The sequence below is a fragment of the Rhincodon typus genome, chromosome 23 (genome assembly GCF_021869965.1).
Source record: "Rhincodon typus isolate 14 chromosome 23, sRhiTyp1.1, whole genome shotgun sequence".
Lineage (NCBI taxonomy): Eukaryota > Metazoa > Chordata > Chondrichthyes > Orectolobiformes > Rhincodontidae > Rhincodon > Rhincodon typus.
Genome location: NC_063354.1, coordinates 29,850,880 through 29,869,746, shown reverse-complemented (window position 1 = coordinate 29,869,746; position 18,867 = coordinate 29,850,880). Strand labels below are relative to the sequence as shown.

The window sequence follows — 18,867 nt, the reverse complement described above, 5'->3', positions numbered from 1 at the left end:
GAATGGCCTGCTACCTCAACGTAGGGATTCTATGAGATCAGCCATGATCATGCCAAATGGTGGAACAACACTACCCCACCTCCATTTCCTTTTTGCCTATTTTTCTGGAACGTTGAATACCCTTGAATATTGAGTTCCCAGTCCTGGTCATCCTGCAGCCATGACTCTATAATAGCTATGAAGTCATATTCCTTCATTTATACTTGAGCTGTCAATGCATCTTGTCATTTTAATTCTCCTGTACTATCCAATCTAAACTAGCTGTCTTTTACTTTCCACTGAAACTCAATGAAAGCTTGTGGAACAGTGCCTCCTATTTCATTTGGCACTTGACACCCTTCTAAACCCCTCATTGCATTCAACTATTTTTGATCATAACCTAACTTGGTTACATTTTATGGTTCTTTTTGCAGGATCATTTTCTTCTATTTCTTTTTATATTCCTTCATTTGGAATTTGATTGGCTGCCATCTGTCTACTCACACCTCATCTGAACATATCTTTTATTTCTTTCCTGTCCTATTACCACTCCCTTGGACTTTTAACCTTTTCATTGTTTAATCTCTTCAGCCCTCCTTCTTCCTACCCCTTGCCACATTGCTCAAAATATTACTATCTTTCCTCAGTTCCCATAAAGTGTCTGATCTCTTTCTTGCTATAGATGCTATATATTCTCATCTGCTGAAATTTTCAGTATTTTCTGTTCTGTTTAGGACTTCCTCCACCTCCAATCTTTTGATTTTGTTTGAATTCTGTCTTCATTTACTTTAGGTACTGACTTCCCTCAAGGCAAAAGAACCTACAGGAAATCCAGGTCAGAGAGTTTGTACCTAAAAAAGCGATTGGAAGAGATGAAGACTGTTTTAAAACACCTGGACTTCAGACAACCAGTATGTTTGTTAGAATACACGCAGGAGTTGTCACTGAGTTTATTCAGGGTTATCAATGCTAATGCATTACCTTGATCCAAGACACAGCATAGAGTGATACGTCTCTTAGTTCATCACCAATGGTTTCTCATAATAGTGGCAGCACATATAAGGAATCTGTACTCCAGTGTTTTACGCTGACAGTTGTACCCATCAGTAGTACAACTAAGTATATACAATGACTGATTTGTACCCACCAGTATACTATAATCCAGGGTTATACAATCTTAATTTTAGGTAAATCAAGCCAGGCAAATGTGGAAGCATTTTGCAGACAGTGATCATTACTCCATTAAATTCAAGAATGTTATGGAAAAGGATAAGGATGGGATTGAAATCAAAGTTCTAAACTGGGGGAAGATCAGGTACGACTTGGCCAGAGTGTACTGGGAGCAGATACCTTGAAGTAAAGCTATGTCAGATCAGCAAATCTAATGTGCCCTCGATATCAAGAAATATGCAGGATTGAATAAAGAGAAAAAGTGAGTCTTATAACGGATACCAAGGTTTCAAAAGAGCAGAAACCCTAGAGGAGAACACAATGTGCAAGGGGAAACTTTAAAAGGAAATTAGGAGAGCAAACAGGGGGCATGAGAGAATAGTGGCAAGTGTAATAAAGAAGGATCCTAAGTTATTTTACTCGTGCATTAGGGTAAAAGGATAGCTAGGAAAAGATTAGGGCCCATTAAGGACCCCAGTGATAATTTGTACATGGAGACAGAGGACGTAGTTAGAGTTCTAAATGAACACATTGTGTCTGTGTCCACTGGTGAGAGGGATGATGTGGCTACAGAAATCAGAGAGAAGGACCGTGATATACTTAAGGAAATTACCATAGACAGAGAGGAGGTCTGAGTGGTCTGGCAGCTTAAAAGTAGATAAATCTCCAGGGCTGCATGAACCATTTCCAAGGTCGTTAAATGAGGCAAGAGAGGAAATAGTAGGCATACTGGAAGCAATTTTCAATTCCTCTTGGCCACAGGAGAGATACCTGAGGGCTAGAGAACGGCCAATGTGGTACCATTATTCACGAAGGAAGCAAGGAATGAACCAGGAAACTACAGGCCAATCTGTCTACAATTAGGTTTGAAACTATTTGAAGCAATTCTGAGGACAGAATTAATCTGCACTTGGAAAGGCAGGGTGTTAATCAAGAACAGTCATCATGATTTTGTAAGAAAGGGCTTGTCTAACTAATGTGATTGGAATTGTTTGGAGGGGTAACCAGGTATGTAGATGAGGGCAATGCATTCAAAGTAGACTCCAGCAAGGCTTTTGATAAAGTCCTGCATGGGAGACTGATAGCAAAGGTAAGAGCCCATGGGATCCAAGGAAATTTGGCTAATTGGATCCAGAATTAGCTGCATGGCAGGAAGCCAAGGGTGATGGTTGACGAGTGTTTTTGTGAATGGATGCCCGTGCCCAGTGAGATTCTGCTGGGATTAGTGATGGTGCCCATGTTATTTATGGTATATATAAACTATTTAGACTTGAATGTAGAAAAGTTGGTTAGTAAATTTGTGGGTGATACAAAAATTGCTGGTGTCGTAAATAGTGAGGCTGGCCTTAGATTACAGGAGGGTAAAGACAGGCTGCTCAGATTGGCTGATCAGTGACAAATGGAATTCAATCCAGATAAGTATGAGGTGATGCTCTTGGGCAGGACAAATAAGACAAGGGAATACATGATCGTCATTAGGATCCTGAGAAGCACCGAGAATCAGAGGGATATTGGTGTGCATGTCCACTGGTCTGTTAAGGTGAGGGACAGGTAGGTAAAATGCTTAAGAAGGCACATTCATTGCTCGCCTTTTTAAGCCAAGGCATAGAGTTTAAGAGCCAGGAGGTTTATGCTGGAACCGTATAAGAAGTTGGTTAGACAACAGCTGAATTATTGTGTGCAGTTCTTGAATCCACAATAAAGGAGGAATGTGATAGAACTGGAGAGGGTGCAGAGGCGATTTGCTAGGATGTTGCCTGGGCTGGAGACTTTTAGTTATGAAGAGAGATCGGATAGACTGGGGTTGTTTTCCTTGGACCAGAGGATCCTGAGGAAGTATATGATTGAGATGTATAAAATTATAAGGGGCATAGACAGGGTGGACAGGAATGAACCTTTCCCCTTGGTGGAGGGATCAATGACTAGGAGCCATAGATTTAAGGTAAGGGGCAGGAGATTTAGAGGGGATGTGAGGAATTTTTTTTTACCCAGAGGGTGGTGGTAATCTGAAACTGACTGCCTGTAGGGATGGTAGAGGCCGAAACCCTCATAACATTTACAAGTATTTAGATGTACACTTGGCGATGCATTGGCATACAAGGCCATGGGCCAAGAGTTGGAAAATGACATGAGAATACTTAGATCATTGTTTTTGACCAGTGCAAACTCAATGCACCTTTTTCTGTGCAGTAGACCTCTATGACTCTTGTGGCAGATTTGTCTCCACCAGTTCTGTACCTCAGTGTTACACAATGAAAGACCAGTATCCACCAGTATACTGTAACACAGTGTTATACAGGAACAGACCTGTAGTTACCAGTATACAGCAACTCAGTGTTAACACAGTGATAGACTTGTCAACACCAGTACTTTACCCCAGAATTATACAGTAGATAGAGAGCTTCTAGTTCTGTCACAGTTTAGAATCATAGAATTCCTCCAGTGTGGAAGCAGGCCATTCAGCCCATCGAGTCCACATTGACCCTCTAAAGAGCATCCCACCCAGACCCATACCCTACCCTATCTCTGTAAACCTGCATTTCAATCCTGTAATCCACCTAAATTGTATATCTCTGAACACTATGGTCAATTTAGCACAGCCAATCCACCTAATGTGCACATCTTTGGACTGAGGGGGGGAAAGCCAGAGCAACCAGAGGAAACTACACGATACGGGGAGAATGTGCAAACTTCATACAGACAGTTGCCCAAGGGTGGAATCGAACACTGGCACTGTGAGGCAGCAGTGCTAACTACTGTGTGACTGTCTCGCCACAGTAGCTCATATAAAAACTGCATTACTTTCCTTTATTTTATTTTTTTACTTTATTTTTGATTTTGGAATGACTTGAGAAAAGGACTGTTTAAACAAGGAGCTGAGGAGAGAATTGAAGTACGTTTAAAAAGTAAGTTACTGAAACCCATTGTGGGTCGTATTTACACAGCTGCTTTACAAGGTAGGGAAGGTGGAAGAGGCAACGCCATGGCACTGGTGGGCATATACAAAGTGAGATTCAGCCGGCAACAAGAAACTGATTGGTTTATGTTATTGTGACCATTTGTGGATGTCAAGTGTCATCAGCCTGACAATAACTATGATAGGTTCCTGGGTAGCTGAGCAACTTGGGTGTCAATTATTGTGATAAGCACTTGGACCTCAGGAAGGAAGGTAGTGTGTGTGTCTCTGTCTCCAGTAAGATGCCTGACCAGAAGGAAATCCAGTTGTTTCCTCCCACCAATTCCAGTGAGCTGTTGTTCGTAACCAATAAGTCAGAGACTTTATAATTTCTGAATCAATCACTCTGTGCATCCTGTGAAGTGAAATAACCTGAGGAGAAGCTTGGAATTCTAAAGGACTTAGGAATCAAAAGGAACCCCTCCATTGAATCCTGAGGACTGGTGCCATTGAACTGTTTGCCTAATTTCTTTTCCTATCTATTCATAATAGTTTTTTTTTGTACCTGTGTCTGTCTGTATATATGTAAACGGAGGTTTTAGAAGGGTGTAAGAGTTACAGTATATGTCGACAGTTCATAGTTGTTTACCTGTGGTCAGAATCCATTTATTTGTAAGAAATAGTTATGTATAGTGCCCTGGTTATGTCTTCTGTTAACCTGGATCTATCAGACAGGTAAATTGGGGACTTTGATTTCCTTCTGATGATTCCCGGAATAAAAGGCCTCGATTTCCACTGCGCTGCAATGAGTTATAACAGCTGTAAAACCATCAGTGGTGCCAGTGTCTCTGAAGCAACCTCATCCTCTGGAGCTACCCTCATCTCTAGAATTGCCCAATCCCCTGGAACTGCCGGTATCTCCAGCTGTGGCCTGACTTTATTGCAACCCTTAACTCAAATTGTTTGCATCCAGGAGCTGTGCCCAGAATGTGATTCAGTATTTCCCATTTTCATGATGTGTGCGTTAGTGATAAATGTAGAGGCTTTGAATGTTTTCAATTTTTGAAAGGTGATGAAGTGCAGTACCTGAGCACTGCTTTCGGTTTTTTTGCAAGAGTAACAGTCCAGCCAACCATTATTAAACCTGAATTGCATTGACTCCAATAGTAAGACTCAGAACCTAGAAATATCAGGAACTTGAAGACAAGAGGTCTTCCTTATATTTGTAGCATGCCTGATGCCAACAGCAGGCTGTAAATATTTCTGTAAACATCAGCAAAAACTGACATCTCTCAGCAGCTAACTGTGAGGACACTGTGTCTTGAGTTAACTGGATATTTTGTACACACAGGATATTGATCATTTGGAAGTGATTGCAACTGGGCGCCCCTTCAGCTCAATGTCTGTGGAATCTTTCCCTCTGGAGGAGAATCACCCTACAACACACAGTAAAGAGAACATGTAAGCATCACTGTACATCCAGGAAGTTTCACACTGTATACTGATAGCTGCATTTAGTGAAATGATTTGTGATCTTATTTTATCATTTGACTAAACAAACAGCTAATTTCTATATTAATTGGTATTCAGTAATCTGAGTCACTGCTCATAAACAAAATGAAAAATATTTTTTCATCTCACTTCACTATCACTCTCACTGCTGTCTCTCATAATTTCTGACACATTCTAAGTACCTGAACTTCAGCAGTTTTCTCTTCTAATAACTTGTGTCTGTTCGTTGCAACACATTCTACCCCAATGTAAGCCAACCATGCAAATTTTTCCCACTCCTCCTTGTCTTCTACCCTGGCTTGATCTTTATTCTTTTTCCTTACATTTATGTAACTGATAACTGGATTTCAGTTAGGAGGCTTCTTCATTTGGCTGTCTTATTTTCACTTAAGTTTCTTTCTAAAGTCTCTTCCTTCCTAATGGTAGTCAGATTGATCAGAGGGAAATGAAGTCATTGGGTCAGAATAAATTATTCTTTTTCAGGTTGGCAAATTGTACTTAGTGGAGTGCCACTGGGATCAGTGCTGGGGCTTCAAATATATGCAATCGCTATTAATTATATAGATGGAAGAAAATCAGAATATTATTTAGGTGAAGACTGCAAAATGCTGCAGTACAGAATCACAAAAAGCAAGTAATAAGGATGGCAAACTGAATGTGGGCCTTTATTCCTAGGACTTGACATGTAAACATAAGATGGTCTTGCTACAACTGTACAACACATTGGTGAGACTGCAACTGGAGGTAGATTTTACAGGAGATGGCTTATCTACCATCCCGCCACCCCCAAACTGAAGATCATTTGGGATTTTGGTGATCAGAAATCCAGCTATCCCACAAGAAGATGCAATTTAATTTGGATAAGTGTGAGGTATTGGAATTTGGTAAAACGAACAAGAACAGCATTTGTACAGTTAATGGTGGGGCTCTGGGTAGTGTTGTCGAACGGAAAGACCTAGATCTTTGAAAGTTGCATCACAGGTAGACAGCGTGGTTAAGAAGGCATTTAACACGCCTGCCTTCATTGCTAAGTTCATTGAGTATAGGAGTTGGGACGTCATGTTGACGTTTTGCCAGACGTTGGTGAGGCAACTTTTGCAGTACTGTATACAGTTCTGATTGCCCTGCTCTAGGAAGGATATTATTAAATTGGAGAAGATTCCGAAGAGATTTATCAGGATGTTGCCAGAACCGGAAGGTTTAAGTTATAAGGAGAGGATGGATAGGCTCGGACTTTTGCAGGATGACCTTATAGAGGTTTGTAAAATCATGAGGGGCATAGATAAGGTGAGTAACAAAGGTCTTTTCCCTAGGGTGGGGGAGTTCAAAACTAGGGGGCATATTTTTAAGCTGAGAGGAGAAAGATTTAAAGAAGACCTTGAGGGGCACCATTTTCACACAGAATGATTCATACTTGGAAGGAACTGCCAGAGGAAGTGGTAGATGCAAGTTAGCTATAACATTTAAAAGACATTTGGATAAGTACATGAATAGGAAAGGTTTTGAGAGCTATGGTCCAATGCAGGCAAATGGATCTAGTTCAGTTTAGGAAACCTGGTTCACCATGGATGAGTTGGACCAAAGGGCCTGTTTCCTTGCTGTATGACTCTATGTCTATTATTGCACTAGGGACAGTCTCAATAGGCTCAGGGCAGCATTTCCATCCAGACCAGGAAGGAAGCCTTGCCCTAGAGAGCTGCTGATGAATCTGAAAGGCAGGCAGCTCTGTAGCCCCAGCAGCAACAAAAGGAAGTAGTGACCATTGCTGGGACTGTATAAATGCTTTCTCATGGAGCCTGCCGGACGCCCCTTAAATTTGAGGTAAGTCTGGATTTTTTGGGAGGGCCTAGCTCAGAGTTGGTGGTGAGGGAAAAAGGAGGGGTGAGCATTAGAAACCAGAGGGGGAGGGTTAGGTGGGGCTCCAAAGGGTACAAGGACACACTCAATGGCGGTACTTCCCCTTCGGCATTGGCAACCTGCACAATCAAGACTACCACCTTGCTTACTTTTTCTATAGACCATAAAATTTCAGCAGAGGTGAACTGAGGCCCTTAAGTGATAGTTAATTGGCAACTTAAGGGCCTCAATATGTGTAAGGGCAGGAAAGCAGGCTGCCTGTCATCTTATTAACCCCCAAAAGACAGGACAGTTTGGGAATGGGCAAGAAGGCACTAGGCTGCCCACTTGCTTTATCTTCAAGCACTTCCCCTCCCACCTTCAAATAAGCCGACAGGTTATTTCAAATGCAACACCTGCAGTGCTGCATAGTTCTTGTCTCCTTATTTAACAAGGGATAAACTTGTATTAAAGGCAGTTCTGAGACAGACTCCCAAGATGAGAGGTTGTCTTATAGGAACAGTTTAGATCTATTCTCACTGACGTTTAAGAATGAGGTGTGGTCTTGCTGAAACATATAAGATTCTGTGAGGGCTCGATAGGGTAGATGCTGAAAAGATTTTCCCCTCTTGTGGACATCTAGAACTAAGGGGCACAGTTTCAGTCTAAGGGGCCTGCCACTTAAGATGGAGGTGAAGAGAAATTTCTTTTCTCAGAGGATTGTTAATGTTTGGAACTTCCTATGCCACAGAAGAGTGGGGACTGGTCACTGAATATATTGAAGGATGAAATAGACAGCTTTTTGAACTACAAGGAATTCAGGGATTATGGAGGTAAGGGTGTAGAGCTGGCAAGAAAATGGAGTTAAGACAAAATCAGAACAACTATAAATTTACTGAATATATGTATTAGGCTGAAAGTGCCTAACAGGTTCTTTAAGGCCTGATCAAAATTAGTACAAGAAGACATACGCAATTTGATATAAAGCAAATTTATTAACTTAATCTACTTTAGATATATGCAAACTGGAGTGATTCTATTAGCTTAAACTACTTTGACATATTCGACAAGTGAATCTCACTGTCTTCTGCCTGTCAGGGACTCCTGGGTGACTGCTGGCACTCCGAGCTCTCTTGGTTTCGGTAGCACCAGTCCTCGAAACCCGGTCCAATAGTGAAGGTCCATGACCCCGGTATCACAAACCCCAGTCCAATGGGGAAAGTCCTACGAGTGGGACAGAGCCCCTGATATTAATACTCTGAATTACCATTTCACATTTTTTTCAGTACTTTTCCAGACATTCCATTGTGCAGAAAACACCTCCAGGTGGTTCTGTGTTAACTACTTAGGAGAAAGGTTCCCACAGACAGTCTTGCAATTACCTCCCAGCCAAAACAGGCTATTTTTACATCAGGCCTTGTTTTTCATGTACTTGTCCACTTTACTTCAATTGCTTATTGCAATGTTCAATTGACCCATAATGATTAACCCTTAATGATCCCGTTTGAAGATATCATTTTTAAGCCTAACACTACAATGGTAAAGCAGGCTGTAGAGAGGCTGAATGGTCTACCCCGCTCCGATTTCCTGTGTTCATAGATTGGGATGTTAATTGGGTGTAGCCTCAAGTGAATGATCAATGGGAGATTGGGGTAAATGGCCAGTGAGGTTCAGGCTGAATGGCCAGTGGGGTTGTGATGAGTAGCTAGTGGGGAATTGCGGTGAGAGACCAGCTAGTGGCTAATATTGAAATGAGTGACCAGCCATTGAGATTTGAGGTGAGCAGCAGTCAATTGAGATTGAGGTGAGTAGGCAGTTACTGATTGAGGTAAGTAAACAGTCAGGTGATGGTATGATGTGTTAATCATTGTGTTATGGCACTTTCTCAGTTTTCTTTGGGTTTTTTTTAGTGACCTATTGGACGATTATCCTGATGTAATTGAGGAACCAATCATTGGTCCATCCATTATGTTCGCTGGACACCCGGCTCGTTGGCTGAATGACACCAGCTCTCATAAGGTGCAGCAGTTACACTCACTGTAGCGGAACATAACATCTCTTTGAATAGACAAGGATCCAATCTTGTGTTGCAGCTTAGACATCACTTCTTTGGCTTCTCGCACCATGTTTCTAATCAGCCTAGACTAAAACAATTAAAATGCAGTATTTGAATTGAAATTATCACTCTAATACGAGGCTCATAGTGGGTTCTGTACATGATACTGACATCTACGACTGGGGGCGTGTTTCACTATTTTGTGCTTTATGGCCTTGCCAATTTTTGATCACTGAATCAAATAGTGCAGAAAAGGCTATTCAGCCCATCGAGACTGCACCAACCTTCTGAATAGCATCCCACCCAGTTCCAGTAGCCCCACATTAACCATGTTCAATCAACCTAACCTGCACATCCTTGGACACTACGGGGCAATTTAGCATGGTCAGTCCACCTAATCTGCACATCTTTCGACTGTGGAAGGAAACCTGAGCACCCAGAGTTAACCCCTGCAGACTCGGGGTGAATGCACAAACTTCACACAGTCACCCAAGGCTGGAATTCAACCTGGGCCCCTCATACTGTGAGCCACCATATGACCCAAAATGGAAAGGACATTTACTTTTTATCTAATCCCTGCTATATCTGTCTTGGAAATTTTAAAGAGATGGCCCAGAACAAACTTTACTTTGTATTTCATCTAAACACATCCTTTGCTGAGAGCTGTTGATGAAATAATTTGGAGGGTCATTTATTCTATATCTAACCTTAGATGTCCACACCCTGGGTGTAATTGATGGAAAACTGTAAATGAAATTTTACACAGCTAAACAATGCTATACTTATCCTTGGAGTGTTCGATAGGCTAGTGTGAAGAGAGCTTTACTTTGTACCTGACAAGTGCTGTGCTTGCTCAGAGAATGTTTGCTGGGGCAGTCAAGAGGAAGCTTTATTCTATCTAACCCCGTGCTGTACCTACCCTGGGAGTAAGCCATGTGGTGTTTCAGTGTTCCTGTGCTACAGTGGAATGTTTCATGTCTGAGGAAGTTTTGAATGTCCTGAAATGAAATACGTAATCCTTGTTTTCTTGATTACTTTCTTAGATGTCCTAAGTTCATAAATAATTTATTAAGTAAATACCCTGCTGACAGTGGCATTGAGGAAGGTTCCTAATTCATTAATTGGAGTTTGTGTGACCACATAGCCAGCACAAACTACAGAGAAATGAACCAGAGACCATGTCCTTTATCACTATCCAATCATGACTGGGAGCATTGTCATTGAATTATGCAGCACGTGAGGAGGTCATTCCGCCCATTATGCCAGTGCCTATTCCCTGAAAGAGCTATCTAATTTAGTACTGTTCCCCTGCCCTTTCCTCATAGCCCTACAAACTTTATTTTTTCAAGAATTTATCCAATTCTTTTTATTTGCTCATGGATGTAACGTCTCTGGCAAGACCAGCATTTTGTTGCCCATTCCTAATTGATCTTGAGAGGGAAATATGAACCACCTTCTTAAATTGTTGCAGTCCACATGATGTAGGTATGCCCAGAATTCTGTGTGGTGAGAGTTCCAGGATTTTGACTCAGTGGCAGCAGTATAGATTTGGATAGCAAGAAAGAACAGGAATGTTTTCCCTCTATCTCAGGGACTAAAAATCATTTGGAGAGCTATACCACTGTATCATGTGAGATCAGCTAACTCGCACAGACCTGAGATCAAACCTGAAATATGTAGGAAGTCGTTGATAAATTATCCGTGTTTCCTGCATACTGATTGACATCTCATGGACAAAACAATATGTAGATTTTGCTCAAGCAGCATTGTATTCAGCTGTAACACCTGCTCTTCAGCCCATAGACACCCTGGGCTTCCCTGTGATACAGTACTAATTTGTTAAGGTACTGGTATGAGAAGGAACCTAGAATTTGTTGATCACTACCCATGCAACAAGCAGCACTTTCAAGAAGAGGAAGGAATGAAAAAAAAAGATCACGGGATGGAAGCTTGCTCTAGCCATCGGTAATTGTGAAATCTAACTTTGTACCAAACAACTTTTATATGCTGATATCACTTCTTGCAATGCTTCATTTTCTCAATTTCCTAGGATGAGGTTGCTATGATTGTCCGGCTCACATTTGAAGCAATGGCAGGGGACAGGGTCATCTCCTGTCTACCAGTGACAAATGATGGAACTACAGTTATCTACTACAAGTGGAAACGTCTTCCCGAGCAGGAACACTGTATCATAAAACCAAATAATTCTTGGATGCAACGATTCTATTTCAACACTAACTCAGGTATACACCACTAATATGGGTAGTTTATAAGCCGCCTTATATTAGCTGCACAGTAATATAAAGTAGAAAAGAATATACATCAAAAAATAAGAAGATATATGTGCTGTAGTGATAATGTCACTGGGGTAGTATTCCAAAGACCCAGACTAATGGCCTTGGAGTATGTGGTCAAATCCCGTCATGACAGCTGGTGGAATTTAAATTCAGTTAATAAAAATATTGAATTCTAAGCTTGTGAGACCACAGTTGATCGTCATAAAATATATCCTGGTTCACTAACATTCTTTAGGATATCCTTACCTGGTTTGTGATTCCAGATCCACTTAATTACCTAACTCTGAAATAGTCCAGTAAACTACTCAGGTCAAGGGCGATTGGGGTTGATACTACACTTGCTGAAACCACCCACATGCCATCAACAAATAAAACAAGGGGAGAGGGCCTGCAAGAAAGATACTGCAATAATTTGAGCGATTTTAATATTCACATCGTTTGAACACATCCAAGTGGCAGTGATAGCCTGGAGGATAAGCTCAGAAAGTATTTGGGACAATTACTTAGAACTGTACATTTTGGAACCTACCAGGAACCTGGCTATTTTGGATTGATAATGTATAATGTGACAGGAATAATTAAAGATGTTCTAGGCATGAGTGATCATAACATAACAGAATTTTACACTCAGTTTGAGAGTGCAAGTGTGGGTCCATACCTAGTGTTTTAAACTTAACTGAAGGATAATGAAAGGATGTGAAGTCAGAGTTAACTAAATGGACTGAGAAAATATTCCATAAAATGGCACTTGAGAAATTCTATGATTCTCAACAAAAATATATTCCATTGAGGAGAATGACCTCAGAAGGGTATGTAGTCAATGACCCATTAAGGCATTATACAATTATATCAAATTGAAGGAAAAGGTGTACATTGGTGTGAAGTTTATTACGGGCAGAAGATTGGGAGAGTTTTAGACATTGGCATGGATGTCTTTAAAAAGGGAGAAATTGGAGTAGGACAGAAAGTAGCAAGAAATGTAAGATCTTCAACAAGCATAATAAAAAGAAAAAAGTTGCTAAAGCAAGTGGTTGTCGCTTAGAAGACGAGAATGGAGCTGAATGAAAAAGGAGGAAATGGAATAGGAATTAAATAAATATCATCACAAAATGCATCTGAAGAATAGTTGAAAATTGTTAGGCAAAGGAGGGGAGGAACTTAAAGCAATCACTATCACCGAAGAAAGAGCAATTGGACTATGAATAGCAGGAAAGGCTGATGGGTCCCCTAGGCCTGGCTGCCTACATTCTAGAATGTTAAAATGATTAGTGAGCAAAAATTGGTGCAGGTGGAATATAATGTGAGAAAATATGAAGTCCTACTTGCGTAGGAATAATAGAGAAGCAGAATATTATTTCAATGGAAAAAGACTGCAGAATGCTGTGATAAACCCAGTTTCCTTGTTCATAAATCACAAAATGACAGCATGCAGATATAGCAAGTAATTAGGAACAAAAACAAAATATTAGCTTTTATTGCATTGGAATGGAGTATAAAAGTGGCAAAAGCTTGCCACAACTGTACAGTGCTTAAATGAGACCATATCTCGAGTATTGATCAGTTTTGGTCACCTTACTTCTGGTGGGGATATATTTGCATTGGAAACAGTTCAGAGAAAGTTCACAAAGGTGATTCCTGGAATTAATGAATTGTTTTATACGAAAAGCTTAGAAGGTTGGGTTTATCCATTGAAGTTAGAAGGATGAGAGTTGATCTTATTGAAACATGTAAGATTCTGAGGGAGCCTGACAAGGTAGGTGCTGAAAATAACGCTTCACCTCATGGAGGATTCTAGAACTAAGAGCCAGGTTTTCAAAATAATATACTTCCCCACATCCCCCACTAATCCATTTAACACAGAAATGTGGAAGAAATACTTCTTTCAGAGAAGCATCAATGTTTGTCATTTTCTCCCCCAACAGACGGTGGAGGTTGGGTCATTGAAAATATTTAATGCTGAGTTGTGTAGTTGTTTGGTTAACAGTGAAGTTGAGGGTTATGTGATACAGACAGGAAGTAGCATAAAGACCACATTTAGATGAGACATGATCTTATTGATCAGATGAGCAGACTCAAGAGGCTGAATGGCTCCTACTCCTGTAATTTTGTAAAGTTTTTCATTGACCGTTGTTCTTGCTGCAGCACACAGTTACTTTTAATTCATTTGAATATGTGTAATTAGCTATGTTTCAAAATCATTTAAAGATATTTGAGGTTTATTTTCAATCTCTCTAACTGATTATTGAAGGACTGTCCGCTAGTAATTGTTAATCAATTTGATAATTGTGATTTATACAGCAAAAAAATCCATAATTGAAAGAATAATGTAAACTCATGCAATCAGTGTATGGACATGTGCATACATTATTTTGCAAACTTGAATTCATCCAAAGATTACACATTTGCAAAATTTTTAAAAATTGACGATGAAGCAGACCAATGGAACTGAAAGAAAGAAAGCAAATCCTGCGCTCTGGATCCTGTTACCTTGTGAGTCATTATTTCCCATATGTCCAAAGATCTCAGGGTCAAGAATTGGCCTGTTCAGTCAAGACAGAAATTCACCAACCTGAGGGGTGCTGTCCTAGAATCGAGTGGTGGGTGATGATAACGTGCTGGCAAAATGATTCATTTCAACAACAGGACCAAGAACATGACTGATCCGAACCAGCTTTGGCTCAAAGTTGAAGGGAAAAGAGATTATAACAAAAATTTTTGATCATCAATTTTATTTAATTTAACTCGACACAATGCTGGATTCTCTTTGACTTCATCCATTGTGAAGTTTGTATCGTTTAAATGTAATTCAGTTGTTGAAGGTGTTTCTACTTGTAGGTCCAAACTGCCAAACTCTCGATTAATTATTGTTATTCTATGTTCCCAGGTGTCATTCTTCCCAGAGAGTCTATTAGTTTCCCATTCACCTTTAAGTCACCAAATGCTGGGATCTTCACCGAATTCTGGGAGTTTTGCACTCACCCGGTGGTGTTAGGAGGGGCATGCTTGCAGGTGGCACTTTGGGGAGTGGCTCTGTTTGAAGACAAGAATGAAACTGCAAGACAACAGCTACAGGTCAGTAACTGGGAATTTACTTATTTTGTGCCTAACTGATAAAATCAGTACCATAGTTATTGTCAAGAAGAAATAACTTGGATTTACATAGTGTTTGTAATGACCTCACAGCTGGCAAAATACTTTTGAACTGTAGCCACAGGTTTAGTGTGAAACCAGGGACTTGCAAAATCCAATAGAAAACAATGTAAAAAAACAGTATGACCAACAGTTTTTGTTTTCCATCTTTGCTGTGCCTGTCTTACTTGATTAGCCTCCAATGCCATTTCTTGTCTCTCTGGCCTTTTGAATTGATTCACAATGTAATTAATTTTGTAAGATATTTCTGAATAAACATTGTGTATTTTTAAGTGAATGTTTGAAGTGCAGAATAACTATTGGATCCTATTGACTAGGACAATATGAAGTAATGCACTAGATTATAGAGAAATAATCCATGCTCTTGCTCTAATCTGGATTAACGACAATAACATAATTTGAGAAGAAAATTCTGAACCAGCTAGAGCTGTAGATCCAGGCAAAGAGCCTGTAGTGATTGTAACAAGGTTAACCAGCTGGACATCATACAATATGAGTTCCTTGATTGAACCAGATTAACAACCCCAATCAAGGAGTCCTGGCTGGCATAAAACAAGATAAATGTCAGGGATATTGAGCCGCTGAATGCCTGATTCAGTGAGAGGCAGTGTTATTGTCAAAAGCTATGTATTTGTAAATAAGGGGTGATTTGTGATGAGATGCCGATAACTTTCTGAAGAGTTATTTATGCTTTAATGGGATCTAAAGGTTGTTGTCAGCATTTGTTGCCAATTGTAATTACTGTTGAGAAAGTGGTGTGGAATCTCCTTTTTGAACCTCTGCAGTCCCACCTGGTGAAATTTAGGCACTGAAGGCAATGGCCTGCTGGTATTATAACTGGACTATTAATCCAGAAGCTCATCTAATGTTCTGGGGATCCAGGTTTGAATCCTACCATGGCAGATAGTAGAATTTGAATTCAATTTAAAAAAAAAAAAAAATCTGGCATTAAGAATCTACTGATAACCATGAAATCATTGCCTATTGTCAGAAAAACCCATCTGGTTCACTAATGTCCTTCAGGGAAGGAAAATCTGCCATCCTTACCTGGTCTGGCCTACATGTGCCTCCAAAGCCACAGCAACGTGGTTGACTCTCAACTGCTCTCTGGGCAATTAGGGATGGACAATGAATGCAACAGCCACATCCTATGAATGAATTTTTAAAAACTCATTTAGACCGAGGTCACTATAGCATCCCATGATCATCACCTTCCATCTTTACCTCTACACACCCCACAGAAGCATTCCTGAACCATCCATCTGTTGATTCTACCTTCACCAATTGGTCTTAGTCAGATTACATCTTCACATTTAGCACCAAATAAAAAGCAGAACCAAATTTCACCATCCAAAGCTGAGAAAGATGGAGAAATTATACAAAGTAATGCATTTAAAATTTACAGATTAACAAATATCAAAGAACATCCTTTTTGCATACCCTTTGGTGAACTATAAGATTTAGATTTTCATTTCATCACAGTGAAAAGTATACAATGTTGCCATTCCTGGTGCCATCACAGATACAAAGGTTAGAGACAAAAGAACTGCAGATGCTTGAGGATGAAGTAGGGTAATACCCGAAACGTTGACTGCTCCTTTCCTCCAGATGCTGCCTGGCTTGCTGTGTTCTTCCAGCCGCCTGTTTAGATATAATGGTACGTAGGTATGAAATCTAAAGTAGAAAAATAAGGAAATATAGTTAAAAGTTCAACATTGGTGTCTTCCTTAAGTGCTTAGCCATCATGGGCTCGCACTCCCCTCAAGGATTCGATCTTCTCTGTGCTGGGCTTGATCTCCCCACACTCAGTGCCGCCGCAGATGCCAGGACCTCTTTTGCTGCTGCGTTGGGCTCGCTCTCCCCCACGCAGGCTTGCTGTCCTCTGCATTGAATTTGCTGTCTTGTTCTCTATAGAGCCTTACTTTTCCTGCCTCTGGCACTTTGTGAAATAATCACTGTGGTTTCAGCATAGATAGCAGCAGGCTGTTCTGATCCCTGCTTTGACTCCTGGGTGCTCATGATCAATGACCTCATGAATGCACTGCCAGTGACAGCACCATCTGTAAGGCTAGCTTAGGTGAGCAGTAAGAGAGTTAGCATTTCGGGTTCTGGTTGAGAGGTGTAAAAGAAATGTGTGAGGTATGCAAATTTTCTGAAATGTGTTCACATTTTCATCTTCCTTTATGACTAACCTCCCTTCCTGGGTTAGCAGCACATCACTCCTTGGCTCTGCAGGAGAGCAGCTTAAAAGGGTTCAGTGACTCCTTGCAAGCTCATACCTGATCTATCGTTTTTTAATCATTCATGAGTGATGAGTTTCACTAGTAGGAATGTTTATTACCCATCTATAATTACCCCTGAGAAGATGGTGTTGAGCCACTACTTTGAATTATTGCAAGTCATTGGTATAGCTACACCCACTGTGCTCTCAGGGAGAGGGATCCAGGACTTTGACAGTGAAGGAAGGCAATGTGGTTTCAAGTCAGGATGATGGAGGGAAATTTGCAGGTATTGATGTTCTCGTGCACCTGGTGGCCTTGTTCTTCAAGATGGTAGATGTTGAGCTTTGGAAGGTGCTCTTAAAGAACCCTTGATGAGTTGCTGCAGTGAATCTTGTAGATAACACACACTACTACCACTGGGTGCCAGAAATGGACAGTGATGGTAGTGGAGAGAGTGAATGTTTGAGATGATAAATGGGTATCAATCAAGTGGGCTGTTTTGACATGGATAGTATTGAGCTTTTTGAGAGTTATTGAAGCTGTACTCATCCAGAGAAGTGGAGAATATTTCATCACATTCCTGATTTGTGTATTGACAATGATGAACAAGCTTTAGGAAGTCAAGAGATGTGACACTCATCACAGAATATCCAATCACTAACCTGCTCTTGTGGCAGCAGTATTTAAATGGCTGATACAGTTAACTTTCTGGTCAATGATAATCTCAGAATGTTGAGGTATTCAGTGATAGTTGCACCGTTGAAAATCAAGAGGTGTTGTTAGAGCAATGATCATTGCCTAGCAGTCATTACACAAATGTTACATGCCATTTATCAGCCCAAATCTGGATATTCAGTTCTTGCTGGATGTGGACAGGGACTAGCTCATTACCTGAGAAATTAGAAAATACCTGAACATTGTACAATTATATGTCCTTATCATGGAAAGAAGGCGTGGATGAAAACTGCTAAAAATGACAAGGCCTGGCTCACTATCAGAGAACATAGAACTGTACAGGCAGGTACGGGCCCCTCGGTCCACGATGTTGTGCTGAACATGATGCCAAATGAAACTAATCCCTTTTGCCTGCCCTTGGTCCATATCCCTCTATTTCTTGCATATTCATGTGCTTATCTAAAAGTCCCTTAAATGCCCTTATTGTATCTGCCTCCACTACTACCCCTGGCAGTGAGTTCCAGGCTCCTACTGCTGTATGTGTATGAAACTTGCCCCTCGCGTCTCCTTTGAACTTCCCCCTCTAACCTTAAATACATGCCCCCTAGTATGAGACATTTTGACCCTGGGAAGAAGATTCTGATCGTCAACCCTATCTATGCATCTCATAATTTTATATACTTCTACTAAGTCTCCCCTCAGCCTCCACCATTCAAGAGAAAACAACTCAAGTTTTTCTAGCCTCTCCTTATAGCTCATATTCTCTAATCCAGGCAGCATCTGGGTAAACCTTGTCTGCACCCCTGTAATGTGGCAACCAGCATTGAACGCAATACTGTACATGTGGCCTAACCAAAGTCTTATAAAGCTGCAACATGACATCCTGACTCTCATACTCAATTCCCCAACCAATAAAGGCAAGCATACCATCAGCCTTCTTTACTTGTGTGGCCACTTTCAGAGAGTTATGGACTTGAACTCCAAGATCCTTCTGTACATCAATGCTATTCAGAGTCCTGCCATTAACTGTATACTTTTCCTTAACATTTGATCTCCCAAAATGCAGCACCTCAC

At 40.7% G+C, this 18,867-nt stretch overlaps 1 protein-coding gene across 3 annotated transcripts in view; it reads left to right on the top strand.

The window, feature by feature from the left end:
- The window catches only part of LOC109911826 (mycbp associated protein), a 91,708-nt gene that overhangs the window by 30,696 nt on the left and 42,145 nt on the right, over positions 1–18,867 (top strand). For all 3 annotated transcript variants that reach the window (XM_048610921.1, XM_048610920.1, XM_048610922.1), the window contains exons 8-12: positions 772–890; positions 5,397–5,506; positions 9,304–9,412; positions 11,500–11,692; positions 14,631–14,818. In XM_048610921.1, coding sequence (XP_048466878.1) covers positions 772–890; positions 5,397–5,506; positions 9,304–9,412; positions 11,500–11,692; positions 14,631–14,818 — 719 coding nt within the window. The remainder of the gene's footprint in view (positions 1–771; positions 891–5,396; positions 5,507–9,303; positions 9,413–11,499; positions 11,693–14,630; positions 14,819–18,867) is intronic.